Source organism: Sciurus vulgaris (assembly GCF_902686455.1).
Source record: "Sciurus vulgaris genome assembly, chromosome: 17".
Classification (NCBI taxonomy): Eukaryota; Metazoa; Chordata; class Mammalia; order Rodentia; family Sciuridae; genus Sciurus; species Sciurus vulgaris.
Window position 1 is genome coordinate 41,605,790 of NC_136478.1, and position 17,249 is coordinate 41,623,038.

Genomic DNA, 17,249 nt, shown 5'->3' on the forward strand with positions numbered 1-17,249 from the left:
CACTCCTACTCCTCAGACAAGGTGCTGTCAGAACTCCAAAACCTCGACCCCCAAGACGGAAGTGACAAGGGAGCACTTCTGTGGAAAAACAAACCAGTTGGGAGGAATGGACCAGAGAGAAAAGGGAGCAGGTGGAGAGGGGGAGGCATGCCTGGCAGGGACAAAATTGGGACCAAAGATTCAGGATGCAGGGATAGGTTCCGTGCCTGCAGAAAATACCCAAGAGTACTTTTTTTTTTTTTTTTTTTTTAAACAAAATGAGAGGATGAGTCCAAAGAATCAAGAATCCAAGCAGAGGACTGGAGATAGAGGTGGAGCTCTCAGTAGTAGGGCACACATGCATAATAAGGTCCTGGGCTCATCCCCAGCATCACAAGAAGAGAAAAAAAAAAAAAAAGAATCCAGCACAGCAGATCAGAGATAGAACAGCAAGGAAAGGAAAGGCCCTGAATGCCACATCAAAACATTCAGGTCACATATGTGAAGTGTGTAAGCACACAAGGTTCTTAGCTAGCACTGCTGCTTGAACAGCCAGAGCTTGCTGTTATCTTCCCCAAGTCATCTGCTTTCCCTTAGACATCAGTCCTCCTGGTTGCAAATGCATGAACCTTCTGTCCAGAAGTGAGGATTCAAAGAGCTCTGTCCAGCTCTGTTCTCAACTTTTCTGCCCTAAACAATATAGAGTAATCAAGTACAATCTGGGGGTTAATGCCAAAGTTGAATTGAAATATATAGATAATTGCTTAAAATTGTTTAATGCTCTGATAAGTTTATTTGCAAGAATAAGCATTCCATTTTAAAATACACACACACACACACAAAATTTTTCTTACACAACTGGAAAGTGAATTTTCTTATAAAACTCCTTTAAAAAACAAATCCCAGGAATGGGGGATATAACTCAGTTGGTAGAGTGCTTACCTCGAAAGCACAGGCCCTGGGTGGTTCCCCAGCACTGCAGAAATAAATAAATAAAAATAAATTCCATCCCTGCCTGAGTGCAAATGATGGGCTAATTTACAGCAAGTCTAATGCAATTGGTTAGAGATACCAAATACACCTGAACTTGAGTTATTGAAGTTACTCTATGGACAGGAGAGACACGTGAGGCTTCAAATTAGTATGGTGCATTTAGGAAGGCAGTATGCACACTCATGGTTTTGTGGTCTTCAACCATCCTGCCAGCCTGGATAAGTCTGGTTAGTCAGGAACCATCTGGTGACAGTGTGCAGCCTGGCTCAGCAGAATCCAGCACAGAGAAGTCTCTGCCTCCCAGAGATGCACTCCCTGCCAAAATCTCACCCTTGTGACTGCTTCCACCCTTCTAGGGCCCTGACCAAAGACTTTACTAGGCACACTTTCCAACTGAAGAGCAACACTCTCCAGTTGGTTTAATTTATGATTCAGAAAGAAAAAGTGAGAGAGACAAAAAAAAAAAAAAAAAAAAGAAACTTTCTTTTCATCTATTTTTAATACCAGTGGAAGCAACTGGATGATGTAATATATGCTGTTATATTCACTTGTGTCCTGGCCTGTAATATTTATGGATCCTGTCCATATTTTTCTTAAAGCTCCACTTTAAAGCACTCTGCCCTGCACCTGGTTCACTGTAGGAAGGCAGCAATTGTTTATCCAATTGAACAAAATGCTAGTGGGGTGTTAAGAAGCAGCTCAAAAAAACTTAAAAAAAAATAATAATAAAACAAAAAAAGCTCAACCTCTCAGGGAGAGATCATCTCTCACAGGATCTGGAAATCCACTGCCCACAACAGCATAGGTGCGGGGCTAGCCCCAGGCACTAGCCAAGCAGGCATAAAGGCAAAAATCCCAAAACAAACAGGATGCTCAAAGTGGTCAAACACAATGATAGCTGGAATGTGAAGAGTTAAGAGGAAGAAAAGTCCAATGCCTGGACACAGGGTGGAACTATGGAAAGAGCAGGCAAATTTGGAGGAAAACAACCATGCCTCAGAATGCCATCCAATCAGACAGGCCCACATCTGTAATCCCTGGTACTTGGGTAGCTCAATGGTAGAGCACTTTCCTAGAATGCATAAGGCCCAGAGTTTTATCCTCAATACCACAAAAAAGTGGGGTAGGGAGAATGCTACCCCTCATACTGCTCCTAGAGTTGCAGGTGGAACCAACATTCACCCATCTCTCTGCCAGTATCTTGGCTAGAAGGGCAGACGCTCCAAAGGGCCACTTCTCAGTGACTCTCGAATACTGAAAGAACTTCAGGGCAAATGAGGCCCGAATTCTTCTGGACTGAATCCTTTCTAGGGCTGGTATCTAGAATCATGTAGTCACATTCCTCAGCACCTCTATGAGAGGCTGAAGTTATTGGACACCAGCCTAATGCTGGCAACTAATAACCACAGAAAGGACGAACAGGGTGGAGGCCACAGAAACACTAAACAGCACGTGGATGTATCAATAACAAAGATCCAGCAGTGGCCCTGATAAGGGCAAACAGCCCAAAAGGTAGACGGAGGCACACCCAAGCCTATGCAGACACTACTGCCTGCTTTCCCAGTAATGCTGCCTGGCAGGATTATTTTGGGTGACAAGTCAAGGCTGGGAAGGCTTTTTTGCCACTAGACTAGGGCCAGTGGGGAGGGTGCATTGTTTAATCAAAGCAAGGCCCTCTCTCCGTGAAATCTATAAATTTTGAAAATCTCAGTTCACGTGCACCCTAATAGTCCCCCCAGTATTGCCACTCCTCGTTCACTTAATGTCCTAAACCCTGAGTGAAGATGTGCCACTTGCTCCCACCGCCAGCACGAGCACATCCTCTGCACTTTCAGCGGCAGCCAGAGGAGTAAGGCTTGACCAGCGCGCCCCTGAGCATCCCATCTTCAACGAAAAAACTAAACAAACCCAGAGTCTGGAACATCTCTTGGTGCTTAAGAGTTTTCCTGAAGTAATCTTCACCTAGGTGAGCGAGGAGACCCCATTCCAAAAAAGGCAGGCAAGCAGGGATTCCCCGCTCTGCCTTCGTCATCTCCCAGGACCATAACCCATATACCAGCCTCCCCCTACCGGTCCCCCACGCCCCGGCCGCTATGAAACAGCGGAAGCGACCCCACGCATGAGCGACCGTCCCCGCCCACTACCCCCAAGTTCGAGTTCCCTGGACCCCAGACCCGCCAGCCGGTCCGGGACTGCAGGGGTTAGAGAGCGCATTCTTCGTGTCGCCCTCCCCTTCCCTCTGGATATGAGGGGCATAGTAGACACAGCACGCCCGGCTGCGCACCTGAACGGGAGAACGCGGGCGGCCCTGCGAGCTTGAGGCCAGGGCTGTCCGGGGCCCAGCAGCCCAGCCTGGGGCGCCGGCTCCGCGAGGAGGGAGCCCCTCCCCCTTCCCGCTCCCGGGCCCCGCCCGGCCTCAGGGCCCCCGAGGCGCCGCGGTCCCGAGAGGAGGAAGGCGCGGGAGGAGACAGGCCGGAGGACACTTACTTAAAAGGCTACATAGTTTCACTCCCAGCCCATCTCTGGGCTGCGGCAGCACCTCCTCGGCCCTCTGCTGGGACCTCAGTGCCCACCACCCCTGTGCGGCGGCTCGGCTCCACAGCCCACCCTTCCACACCGCCGTTGGGCGGAGCGGCGCCTCAGCCCGCCAGGTCCAATGAGCGGCCGTCCTTATCCAGAGTGACGTGTACGCGAAGCAATCATTGAGTCCGGCCCAGCCGGGGGTGGTACTCAGGCAACTCATAACGCTTCCTACTCAGGGTAGCCCCTCCCAGAGTCAACAACTGCGCGTGCCCAGAACAGTAGGGGCGGGCCCGAGGGCCGATCTGACACTAGGGGTGGGGTCCAAGCTAGGTTTCTGAAAGGAGGCTGGACTGCAAAGGGAGAAAGAGAACCCCATCCGGAAATTGTCCCAACCGGCGGATTGCTGTTTACTGTTCGCTTTGCAGGGCTCAAGTGCCCAGTCCTACGAGGCACAACACTCTCTGTTGCCTACAGGATCTGGGAGTCAGGGTCCTTGGGTTCTAGACCCTTCGCTTGCATGGACTCCGCATGAGCTAAGCCTTTTTTACCCAGTTCTTCTTGCTTCGTTTCTTCATCCGCACAATAAGGAAAGGTTGCATCTGCTGGGTCTCAACATTCCAGAACAGTAATGGGGTGCGGAGGAGGTAGAGATGTTAGGCCCACACGTGACTTTTCCGCGCGGGGCCCCGCCTACTCCTGGTCCAGGGGGTGGAAGCACACTGCAAGGACTGGGGTGGGCGGGTCTTACGGAACCCGACTCGGCTGCCCTTGGCTGCGACTAAGGCTAAGCGCACGGCTGGGCGGCCCGCTAGCCCTGGGGTGGGTCTAGAGGAGGATGGGGTCCGCTCCCCGAGTTTCTCAGGGAGCCGCTGTGGAAGGAAGGGTCGTGCAAAGATACGGTGTGTGACTTGGAGCGCGTCTGGAAAGAATGAACGAGCGAATGGGAGGCAGCTAACTCAACTCCCTCCCAGCGCTGGGTCTTTGAAGGTGCACGTCGAGGGTCCCTGAAGAGTTCGTCAACAGCTACTGAAACGCGGAGCGAATCTCGGGCCATGAGAAGTGTTCGGGTCGCTCACCTCAAGGCTGGCATCTGGGCTGGGCGCGTCCTGCAGCACTGAGGGTGTGAGAAGGGCGCTGGCTGCTGGGTCGCGACGGACCGCACCGCCATGGCCAAAGAGGAATGCAAGGCACTTCTAGACGCTCTCAACAAGACCACCGCTTGCTACCACCACTTGGTGCTGACCGTCGGCGGCTCCGCGGACTCGCAGAACCTGAGGGAGGAGCTACAGAAGACGCGCCAGAAGGCGCGGGAGCTGGCGGTGACCACAGGTGCCCGGCTGACTGTTGCGCTGCGCGACCGGAGTCTAGCGGCGGAGGATCGCGCGGAGTTCGAGCGCCTCTGGGTGGCTTTTTCTGGCTGTCTGGACCTATTGGAAGCAGACATGCAACGCGCGCTGGCACTGGGAGCCGCGTTCCCATTGCATACGCCCCTGAGGCCGCTGGTGCGTACTGGTGTAGCTGGCGATTCCTCCCGCGTAGCAGCGCGAGCCTTGAGCGCCCGCAGCCTGAGGCACCAGGCTGAACGCGACTTTGACGTCTCAGATCTGAAGGAGTTGGAGCGCGAGGTCCTTCAGGTGGGCGAGATGATCAACGATATGGAAATGAAGGTCAACGTGCCCCGTTGGACAGTGCAGGCCCGGCAGACCGCGGGCGCCGAACTCCAGTCCAGTATCAGCGTGGGCGCCTCCTCAGCGGGCGGCATGTCAGTAGAGGAGCGCCCGAGGTCCTGCGACCCCGGCAAGGCCCTGGCTGCTACCCTTTTCAGCGCAGTGCTGCTGGCAGCTGTGGCCCTTGCCTTCAGCGTGGCAAAGCTAGGTTGACACCTGACAGTCACCCTCCACCCCGCCGGCCGCCTGCGCCCTCTCCGGAAACAAGATCCAGGGTGGGCTTGCCGTCTGGCCTGTTAAGGGAAGCAGCACAAAAACACCGCGTGTGCATGTGTATACGCATTTCTAGCACACCTCTGCCTGGGCAGGACGTGATTTTCTCTTGCTGGCCGGGGAGGAGTTAACTTTGCTTGAGCTGTCAGGGCATTACCGCTAATGTCTGCAGGAGCTTTATTCCCTATTAATAGAAACGGTCCACAGTGACCCCAGATCCCTTTGAGTTAATGTGTTAACGCGTGTGCTACTGGGGCGTCTTTACACTGAGTCCAAGTTTGGTGCCCCTACTTCTGCAGACATCTCCCATTCTGCATGGGACAGTTTGGAAAAATGGGCGAGGTGGTAGGAAGCATGGAGAGGCGGGTGGTTTTGCTCTTTGTAGGTGGCTGTTCTGTTTCCTGGATAAGAAACAAATTGCAATAAGATGGAAGCAGTTTTTTTTTTTTTTATTACCTCGATCCTTTGGGGCCTAAGTTTAGGAGAATGTGCAGATAGAAGTTCATACAAAGTGCTTTCTTTATGGCGCCCTGTTTATGGCAATTTATCCATTAGTCACCAAAAGCAGTTAAAAGAGGTTTGGGGTCTTAACCTCCCACTGCTGTACAAGGTCTGACCCTATTTAGGAAACCAAAGAAAGTCTGTTAAACCTGCTGTAGCAGGATTGAATCCACCGCAAACACTTGCCTGCCAAGAAGGGCTCTCCCCAGCCAGCCTTGGATGAGAGAGGATGAGGAGGCATTGGGAATGGCCACATGCTATGTAAACAGGCACTTTCTCCTTCTCAGGGGCTTTGTTGTTGTTGTTGTTGTTGTTGTTGCAGAAATAGACCAGAATGTTTGATCCTCCTTTGAGGGAGGGCAAGGGAATCCTCTTTGAAACACTTAATCCTATCTATCCTCGGAATTTGCTTGCTAGCCAATAGGATGGTTGGCTTTGGAGGGAGTTGAAAACTGCTCCCTGACCCCACATTGTCGGGTCATGTGGCATTATTCCTGGCCCACAGAGATTTTGAGTCAATGAACTCTGACACAGTGTTAGAATGTAACCAATTTAACTTGAAATTTAAGAAGCTTTAAATATATATGTGTGTGTATGTATATGCACACATATATGCATACATATGATGTATATATATTTAAATGTGTGTACATAAACGTCTGAAAGAAAAATGACATTACCACATCATGTATTATTAATCATGTTTTTTAAAATGAAAGACATTGGATGTGCCAATGAGTCAGAGGTCTTTATGTACCCTTAGGTTACAAAATAAATAATTGCATCTATTTTCAAATCTATATTCTAGAATACAGATTGAATTTTGAGGTTTCACGATAAAGTACTGGAATCACAATTATATACAACAGAGGCAAACCATCCTTGCTTCTTTTGATCCATAAATAAGAAAATGTGGAAAGCACCCTTGGTCCCAGGCAGGAATTTTTCTGAACAGTGCTGCCACCTCCTACTTGGGATCTAGAGAGGCTCTGTCACATTCTTGGGGAAACAAGGCTGAGAAAATAGATGCATTCAACTTTCTAGAAATAATTTAGAACAAAATCAAGAGATTTTGGTTTGGCTGAAAACCAACACGGATTTTTTTTTTTTTTTTTTTTTTCTTTCTCATCCCAGAAGTGAGAAAGGGGACCAGGTGGAGGGAATTGGCAGTTTTCCACAAGAGCAGCTTGGAGGGCCAAAGGACAGAAGCAAATAGCAGCTGGATTCCTGTTGGGCACCCAATCCTGACCTGCTTCCACTCCTCCTCAGCACATAGGTTCCAGTGCCATGTAGAGAAACCTAGAATCTGTTAGCTTGTGTCTGTGGTCATGCTTTTTAAAGACCCACAAGGTCTTAAGCTGATCAAACCTCTTACAACAATTGCTGAGAGAAGATCCTTCGGCCTCACTCAATCTGGGTGAGTCTGAATAGGGGCCACTTCCTATTCTTTTTGCCCCTGGCTTACCAGGGTGCCTTTAGCGATGCCATAGATTTTAACTCCTTCTCCCACAAACAACACAATACTAATTTCTCTCAGGCAAGAGAAGGCTTGGGGCACTTTGTGAACCAGTGTTGAAAAACATCCCTAAAAAGCAAGCCCTAAAGATGTTCTGCTGTGGGGCTGGGGTTGTGGGTCAGTGGTAGAGTGCTTGCCTAGCACATGTGAGGCACTGGGTTCTCAGCACCACATAAAAAATAAAATAAAAGCTGGACAAGGTGGCACAGCCTATAATCCCAGCAGCTCAGGAGGGTGAGACAGGAGGATTTCGAGTTCAAAGCCAGCCTCAGCAAAAGCTTAGTGCTAAGCAACTCAGTGAGTCCCTGTCTCTAAATAAAATACAAAATAGGGCTGGGGATATGGTTCAGTGGTTGAGGGCCCCTGAGTTCAATCCCTGGTAACCTCCCCCCCCCAAAAAAAAAAAAAAAAAAAAGATAACATATCCATTTACAACTAAAAAAATTTTTTAAATAGATATGCTGCCATGTCTAAGACTATAACCTCTATTCTTCTCAGGGTATTTTGGGTCATGAAAAAAAAAATCGGTAGAACCTGTTTAAAAACAACCTATCCCCTGTTTGGTAATCTGCTGAGAGCAAATGGGGTAAATAAGTCTTCTTACCACTCCTTCCACCCATTTGCCAGTTCCTTGGGTATTACAAGAGTAATCAGATGTGTACCTATTCTGAGCATCTCTACTCCATGAGATTAATGATGAAATGTTGCAAAAAGAAAAGGCTGAATTACAATAAACATATTTATCCTGTGGGCTTGTTAACCTATACAACACTTTGAGATTGAAATTTTTAAACATCAGGAGTATTTGGCATTCTTTAGAGTTGTAACCTTTCATAATGGGACTTCAGCTATGACACAGGCAAAATCACTTTCTGCCTTGTGCAACAGACTGCTCTGTAATTAGTAGCTCTGTTCTTATTCTTTCTTTTTTCTTTTTCTTTTGGGGAACTAGGGATTGAACACAAGGGTGCTATACCACTGAGCTACACCCCTAGACCTTTTTATTTTCATTTTATTTTTTTAATTTTGAGACAGGGTCTCACTAAGTTGCTGAAACTGGCCCCAAATTGTGATCTTCCTGCCTCAGCGTCCACAGTCACTGGGATTATAGGCGAGTGCCACCATGCCGGGCTTCTGTTCTCATTTCTATATACAATTCAAGAGATTACTTTTTGATAGAAACCTGATTTAATTTTGACGTTTGATATCTAAATCACTAAATAATAAATTTAAATTGCTATTTTACTGTGATGCAATGGTAATTTTAAAAAAAGTCAAAATGCATTAGCTGTCACTATAAAGATAAGAACTTGGAATGTCAAGGCACCTATCGTAGGAGAACCTAGGGGAACTATGTATTCCGAAGAGTGAGTTCTAAACTATTGCTATAAGTAAAATAATAATAATCATAATGTTTGTAGGAGAAAAATGCCTGGCAACTTTTTATGTGTTCTAAAAACTTAAGCATTTAAATGCCACAAGGGAAAAATATTTTGGGGTATAAAATTAGAGCATTTTTTTTGTAAATAAAACATGATTTATCTAAGGTTTACAGTAAGCTACATAAATGGTGCGTGATATTGAATGACTAAAAAAAGTTGTATGACCCTGAATGACTAAAAAAGTAGTTTTGATTGAAGAGGTTTGAATAAGAACCCTGGTGATACTGTGTATATCTTCCCAATGTGCACACAGATCTGTTTTTAGCTGCTGGGCCCCTTCTCAGAATGTGTTTCTCCATTCTGTAATGAATGCTTTTAAGGATGCAAGTCTCAAAGTGTGAGCCTGTGTGTCGATCAGAGAAATAAAATGTTATAGAACTCACATCCACATTCCTTTGGGGTGTGCCTCCTCCCCCAAGGCCCGGCCGGCCATGATGGGCAGGGAATTCTGCCTCTCTCCAAGTACCTCAACAAGTATTGACCTCTGGGTGCCTCAAATCCCTCATTTGTGAAATAGGGCTCTTGACTTATTAACTCAAAGATCCCTCCTAGAGCTTAAAACGTTTAACAGAATGCAGTTAAGCAAAAAAAGAGAGAGTTATTTTGTTGGTTAGTTTGGTTTTGAGTTTGTTGTTTGTTGTTTTTTGTTGGTTTTGGTGCATATTGGAACACAATCTTACAGTTCAGTGGTTATTGTCTAAAATTAGTAAGAAATTAAATTATTTAAAACTCTATATTAATTTTAAAAATCAGAAATAACTAAGCTTACTGTGACTTAGTACACATCAGAATTAGGGGATAGACTTTAAAAAGCAAAGGTACGGCTAAAGATAAACAAGGTCCTGGGTTCAATCCCCAGCACCACGAAGAAAGAAAGAGAAAAGGAAATGTGTATATATGCTATTTATTTATAGTATTTAAATTAGTTGAGGAATTTAAATTCAGACTTTTAAGGCTGAGTCAAAGTAAAAACTCAATATGTATTTAAACAGTTTATTTAGCCCATCAATCAGGCCACCTAAATGGATTCTGGGAAATTGCAGCTACAAATCCTTGTCATTTGTCCTGGAGGCTGGAAGAAGAGTATTCTGTAAGGAAAGTGGTGGCCTCAGAACAATAACTGCATTAGCTTCCTAATGTCAGGAAACATGAGGACAGCAGGGGTTATTTCTGTATGTGGCATCAGATGTAGAGTGGAATTAAAGGTTTCATATCTTCCCCCTGAATGCATTTTATGTTCACAGGTTCTAAGTAGAATGCTTATCAATAGGCAAAAATTTAAAGATAATATGCAGCCTTTATAAGTTAATGGGAAAAGTCACCCTCAAATAATTCAGCTGTCAACTCGTGATCTTAAACGAAGTATTCTTCATTTTCTTCACTGGTGTCTGAATGGAAGTGAACATCCTGATCAACTTGTTTACCCTTCACCGATTTTGTTACATAAACAGATGTTTAGAAATACTTCCAGACTCTACGTCTCCTGGTGCTTTTCTGCAATATGATTATACTCAGTTTTTAATTCAGGCAGGGATGTACAAAGAACAGTCTCTGCACAAGAGATCTTCACTGGAGTCAACACAGATCAAAGTCATATTTCAAATAGCGTTTCCTCTGGCTTTCAGGAATTGACCAAGGTCAATGCTGTGGCCCTGTGTCCATGAGGACAAGATGGATTTTTGGAAAAACATTCTTTTGATTTACTTACTCTCCATCTAAATCCATAGAGGATTTGGGGTGTTTTCATCAAAGTACTATGAGAAAAAAAAAAGTACTCTGAGATCCTGGGCATATTTATTCTTCGGTGTTTGAGAATTTTAAAACCTCCAGGCTTTCATAACCTATACAAATAAGCTAAACAAGAGCTCCCTTCCTCAAATGAGTGTAAGAATCCTTTTAATGTTCTGGGCAGGGGCAAAATTGATGTCCCCGGCTTGTTTGTTATGTCTTAGGCATATGAAAAAGATCTACAAAGAAATGTAGAGAAATGAAAATATTTGTTAAGGTGATGAAATTATGAATGATGTTTTTCCAATATTTTTATGTAATGTTGTTTTGCAATAAAAATTTCAATTCTCATATCATCCATAAAATGTTATTCAGTTATTAAAAAGGTACATTTTGCCAATCAGAGTCTCAAGTACAATGAGAAATAATTTTTCAGAACATTCCCCACAAAGTACAAACCAAAACACATCAGAATCTTACCCAAGGAGACTCAAAAAGCATGTTTTGAAATGTGCTTCCACTGCTGTTATTATTTATCATGCTATGTTAAAAGTCCTAAAAATTGAGAAGTTGGGCACAAGCCCATATGTGAAATTTTCTATATGTGAAAATTTCTATAACTTAGAATCTGATAAAAATCAATTCAAAGATTAAAGCTAGATATACTTGTCAGAATGAGAACAGGTATGTGTAAAAGAAAAACAATCTGATGTGTGGGTTTTTTTCCCTACACATCAAGAAATTTTGCAATAGACCCCAACTGGGATGTCCTATAATCCAATTCTTTTTTAAATTTTTTTAAGTTGTCAATGGACCTTTATTTTATTCATTTATATGCAGTGCTGAGAATTAAGCCCAGTGCCTCACACATACCAGGCAAGCACTTTACCACTAAGCCACAACTCCAGCCCCTATAATTCAATCCCAACATGATGCACCTGGAGATTGTATCAAATTTCACAGTCTCAGAGCTCTGTCCCACAAGACCTAGGTCTCTGACTTCAGACACTAATCTAGTGTGTGTGGCCAGTGCTTCTGACCAAATAGTTATACACTGGACTTCAAAAACTCCCTTCCTTGGATTTGTGGACATTATCAGTATCAATATGGAGTAACTTGTGTCAAACCCTGACAAAACAAAGCCAGAAGCCCCATGCACATATGTCTATAATGGGAATTATGTAAGAAACTCCTCAAAACTCCAATATTCCAGAAGAGCCTCTTACACAAAGACACTTACCTGACAATTGCTGTCTCTGTCAATGAGCTCATGCTAACTCCTGCGACAAGCACCTATGGCCACTGGTCTTTGTTTCAAGATGGCTCACGTGGACTTCTTTTTGTCTTTAAAAGCCTTCCCTTTGCCTCAATGCCATTGAGTATGCCTATGGTCCACCATAACATGTTGTCTCCTGGATTGCAATACCCTGACAGTGAAGCCAGAATTGGGGACAAGCAGTTAGTGTAGAAATAGGGGATCGGGTCAAATAGAGGAAATGGAGGCCATGAAACCCATCTGCCTCTGGAAGTTGGAGACTGCCCCTGGGAGAATGGAATGTCAAGTTCTCGGAGCCCATTGATTACCAAATTTACCTGCTCTTATCAAGGACTGCAGGCAAGGAAGGAACAGCTAATCAATGCTCCCTGGGCCCTTGCCTGGCTGAATCACTTTGGCCCTCCCCCTGCCATTCGCTTCTCACTTTATGCATCTCACCTGAAAAACCAGGCCTAGTCACATAGGCAGGAAGGAGAGATAAGTGGGGAGAGAACTGGAGAATAAAAGAGAACTTAACCTATAAAAGATGAAGGGAGAAGTCTGTATTATTAATACTTTTAAAGAAAAATTACTAAATATGCTTGCCTTGGCATAGTGTTCAAACTTCAACATTAGAGGGAGCAGAACTTGTCACCAGTTAATGGTGGTATCTATAATACAGAGCTGCTTCCCGCCCTTTCCGCTGCAGTCATTTTCCCGCCTCCCAACTACTTGTCAGTCTGTGAACATCCCAGCTAGCTATTGGTTCATCAGTCAGCTTGCAAGTATCCTTCTCCGTTATTGGTCCTGTTACCCCGCAGAATTTGACTGCTTAAGGATAGCTCCTCGCCATTTTCTCTCTCTCTTCTCCTCTCCTCACTTTCATGCTTCTCTCTCCTCCTCGCTTTCATGCTGTCTCCTCCATTTCTCTCTCTTCTGCACGCACACCCTTTCTCTTTTCCTCTCATTTTCTCTCTTACTCTGCAGGGAGACACTCGTCTGTGTGCTTAATAAACTGTCTTATGTGAGTTCCCATGTCCGGCTTGGTTTTCTGGGTTCTTACATTGGTGCTGTGACTCGGATGGGCTCTTCCACTGTCTTTTAAGCAAGTGGAACCTGATCTGATGCCCCAGTGCCCCCCGGACACAGCCTCACCTTCCATTTTGCCCAAATGCTCTGCTCTGCTCTGCATTCATCACCGGACTTCAGATTGGTGAGTCCCCTAGGCGGGACTACGCTGATTCAAACACCCCTCTGCCGACATGAGAAGCGACCGTTGAGTGTCCAGGGCCCTCAAGGTGGCTGAGGGGTGGGGACTTCCCCAGCCACGACTTTTATAGTTACAGCTTGCCCCCTTTAGTCGGTCTTATATGCCAGGTGGTTCCTGATTTTATGGTGGAGATTCTCTCTCAGGGTTGAGGCCCCTCTTCACGTTCTCACTTGAAAACCCTGATGTCAGGTCCTCAACCCTTCTCAGCTCTTGCCTGGCCCACATTGATGCTTGTGTGATGACACCATGGATGTGCTGCCCTTATGTCTCCAGTTGACTACTCTGTGGCCTCAGGACACTGGGGCACAGACTCGGCTGTATCGGTCTCCACCATGGGATCTGGGTCCTCCATTCCGGTAGATTCACCCCTGGGATTAGACAACTTTAGAACCCTTCACCAAACCCCCAGCTTAAAGCCATCAAAACTTAATGATATTTGGCCACAGTACCCTTTAGATTATCAATCCAAAATGGCTGTGTAATGAAACACAGCTTCTGTGAGCGAGTGGGCAGATGGAAAGGGATTCCTTATCTTCAAGTCTCTTCTTTCTTGCTTCTTGGGTCTTCCTGCAAACTCGAACACTTCCTTTTGGCTTCTTCTCCCCCTCTTAATCCCTCCTCCTTCTCCAACTTCAACTCAGCTCTGTTTCTGCTTCCATTCCCCTGCCCAGCCCACCTAGTCCTCCTGCCATGAGGTCCCGCATATGCCAGTGTGGAGGGAGTAACCAGCCCAACAGTCAGTGGCATGTTCCAGGAAGGAGTATGATATAGCAGCCCCATGCCTCAAAATTAGTGGGAGATAATGCTGCACAATTTTCTGCATCCAAACCTGAACTGATTACTAACTAGGAAAAAGGGTTAAAATGCCCTAAGCATCAAGTTTCTGCTAGAACATGTTAGCCCCTTTCAGGTCTCAGTCAAGGCTTACATTGAAATGTAAATGGAGGAAGCCAGAAGGTGCAGTGGGAGACCAGTCTCAAACCCAAGGGAAAAAAGTGTCCATTTTAAATTTCTCCTGGGCTGCAACACAGAACACTTTATCTCTCCCTTTTACCTCTTCTCTCTGCCCTTCTCTTTCTCACTCTCTCATGCTATAATTAATGGCCAGTATCACTTTTCTTCTAGGGCTCTTGTTTTTCTTAAATGCTATATTTTTTGAGCTCACAATTTTGATCCTACATACCTAGGTTAATGATTTTTGGTTAGTTCTTTTTATCCAACTCTAGAGTTATTTTTGAACATCTGATACATTGCAATGGAGATAAACATTACAAGGCCTTTGCTTTTGTGTTAAATATAAGTGCACATAAAATTAAAGTTTTAAAAATGGATCCAAATACTTTTATTCACGTGATTTAAAAAGGTTCAATTTAAATTGGGTAAACTAATAGAAGTAAAATGTCTTTAAAATTAACTCACAAGTCTCTAGGTAGTCAAACTAATAAAATGTTGATGTTTATAAAATGTCTAACATCAATTTTTCTAGGGCTTTTCTTCAACAGGAAAGAGACAGCAAATACTGTTGGTACACTTGTCTGATATCTTGGGTTTTTTTTTTTTTTTAACAATAAAATGAATTAGAGTTGACATGAATGGGATTACTCAAATGTGTTAGAGACATGTGATTAATTTACAAAGTTAAAATGCTAATTATTAAATAACATAGTACTCTCAACTTAAATTCCATGGAGTAACATACTTAAACATTATTGGTGTTTTCGTGGTTGGTAAAGTTTACTTTTTTTTTTTTTTTGCGGTGCTGGGGATTGAACCCAGGGCCTTGTGCTTGCAAGGCAAGCCCTCTACCAACTGAGCTATCTCCCCAGCCCAAAATTTACTCTTAATATTATGTCTATTAAGTTCTATTCTTCAGAACAACTAGTCTTAAAAAAGTACTACATTACAGATATTAAATGTGTTCATATTTTCCAGGTATACAAGCCTTTAAAGCAGAAAACTTATCAAGCTGCTATTCAAATTAAACTTGTCTGTAATGGTAATTTTAAACTTATAAGAAGAGTAAATGTTATTGGGGATTTATTTCTATCATTTAATGTTCTATTATAGAACCTGTCATCAATAGGGTATATGTAAAATTTGTTACTTTTTACACTGAGATAAAAAAAATTAAATGTAAGTGTATTTCTAAAAGTTAGTGAGAGCCTGATTTGTTTAAAGGTTAATATCATGAAACATGAAAGCATTTTGCCACACAAAAGGAAAGTTAAAAGCTCTCTCAACCTTTCTTTAATTCATGTTTTAGATTTTATGTTAAATTGTGTTAACTAATGTTCATATAGACTCAGGAATCAATATATGTAAACTTCTTAAAATGACATTTAAGAAAGGGGTAAAGATCAACATCAGAATTAGAACACTTAAGAGTTGTAAAGAGCCATGCCTTACCTGAGATAAGGCTCCCCTCCCACCCTGCTGCATGTTAGAATGGCTCCAAAGTAAGCCAGATTTTAACTTATTTAAAGTTGTGTTCAAAAGTTTAATGTTTGTTGTAAAGATCACTGTGATCTCAAATAGGGGATATAATGAATAACTCAACCAAAATTCATGATAGCTATTGCACAAAGTGAATGTTTTACTGTTGGTGATTCCATTTTGTATTTTCCTTGTAAACTCCAACTGTTGCCTAATTGATATTTTGCAGGAGTACTGCTTTAAGAATAAACACTGTAAATTCACTTGAAATAGTAAGCCATCACCTATAGGACAGATAATGTAGACCCCAATTTGATAAAAGGGGGTAAATAACTGTAAAATCATAGACATTGAAATTAAAGCCCAGCACTCTTACTTTATGACTGGTGGGACTGTCTCACTGGATGGTTAAGATCAAACTTAGAGATTGAAATTAAACACAGAGGCAAGAAAAAAATCAGTATCTTGCCCTCACAATCAGCCATAACCCAGGGAACAAGAGGACTTCTCTAAGGAGCTTTGAAATTCTGGGTCACATGATCTCCCAATCAGGGAGATTGATAAGGCCACTAGAGAATGAAAGCCAATCAGTGCACCTGCTGCAGAGGAGGGTCATGGAAAAAGGCAGACATCCCTGGTGCTTCCAAGGGAAGCCACCTCATCGAGGAGACCCTGCCTAACGAACAGCACAAAAGCTAAGAAGCTGCTCTCAAGTTCTCTACCAGTGACCCCTGTGGGAACTCAGCTCACTCTTTAACAGGAACAGGTCATTTTGACCAGCTTGATCTTAGATACCTAGCAAAACAGTTAAAACCAAAATATAGCCATTCTTGGGCATTAAAAGAAATAATAGTTAAATGTAACTTAAGATGTACACTTGTGTTAGCCCACTAGAATAAAGACTGAAAGCTACAAAAGAGAGATTCTTAGGCAAATGTGCCTGATAACTATCAAGAGAAACTGCCAGAGTCAGAAGTTTTAGTCAGTTTAAGGCCTACAGACACAGGTAGGTTTAATCTATGTTTGCTAGTAACAGAAATATAGAGATCTCTACTAAATGTTGTGTTTACATTCCTGATAACTCTGACAATGTTAAAGTTCCCAAATAAAGGCCTTGTCCTCTTCAGCCTTTGTTAGGCCTTGTTATGGGAACAACTTCTCAGTTCTTCCACCCCTTGGTGAGGGATTATTGACTTCTGTCATCTTCATGATATTCATTGGCATGTTCCAGATTCTGTAACATTTATCTTATACTAATCTCATTTCAGTACTCATGTCTTTTTGTTGTCCTCTCATAGAAGCACCCATCCCCAGATGCCTTTACAACCTGCTCTTCCCCAACCAGACTTCTACCATGGACCCCTTGATTGACCCAATTTCTAAAAAGGGAACTCCAAACTGCTTGCCCCACGCTGCCCACTTCCAGCTTGAAGAAGCCAGACTGGTCATTGTTCCCCTTTCCCTACAGCAAAGGAGTTCCTAAAATTAGAGGGGGAAATGAAGACAGAATTGGAGACAGGCAGTTAATGTAGAAATAGGGTATCAATTAAATCGAGGAAGTGAAGTCCATGAAAGCCATCTGCCTCTGGAAGTCTGGAAGTTGGAGACTGCCCCTGGAAGAATGGACTTTTTACATCTCACCTGCAAAACCAGGCCTAGTTACGTAGGC

At 44.0% G+C, this 17,249-nt stretch overlaps 2 protein-coding genes across 4 annotated transcripts in view; one reads left to right on the plus strand and one right to left on the minus strand.

Annotated features, from left to right (window-relative positions):
* The window catches only part of ANKRD27 (ankyrin repeat domain 27), a 61,971-nt gene extending 48,891 nt beyond the window's left edge, over positions 1–13,080 (minus strand). For 2 of the 3 annotated variants that reach the window (XM_079117107.1, XM_079117106.1), the window contains exons 1-2: positions 11,863–13,079; positions 922–955 (exon numbers count right to left, since the gene is read on the minus strand). In XM_079117107.1, coding sequence (XP_078973233.1) covers positions 922–955; positions 11,863–11,894 — 66 coding nt within the window. In that variant the 5' untranslated portion in view covers positions 11,895–13,079. Of the gene's footprint in view, positions 1–921; positions 956–11,862 lie in introns of all 3 variants that reach the window. The other variant, XM_079117108.1, reaches the window with a different exon arrangement.
* RGS9BP (regulator of G protein signaling 9 binding protein) lies at positions 3,462–5,836 on the plus strand. Its single transcript, XM_079117109.1, has one exon. It carries the CDS (start codon positions 4,662–4,664, stop codon positions 5,373–5,375), a length of 714 nt encoding a protein of 237 aa, XP_078973235.1. The 5' UTR covers positions 3,462–4,661; the 3' UTR covers positions 5,376–5,836.
* Positions 13,081–17,249: the final 4,169 nt, after the last annotated feature.

What these genes read in the sequence shown, in the direction of transcription:
- RGS9BP (XM_079117109.1), top strand. Translation starts at nt 4,662, where the DNA reads ATGGCCAAAGAGGAATGCAAGGCACTTCTAGACGCTCTCAACAAGACC.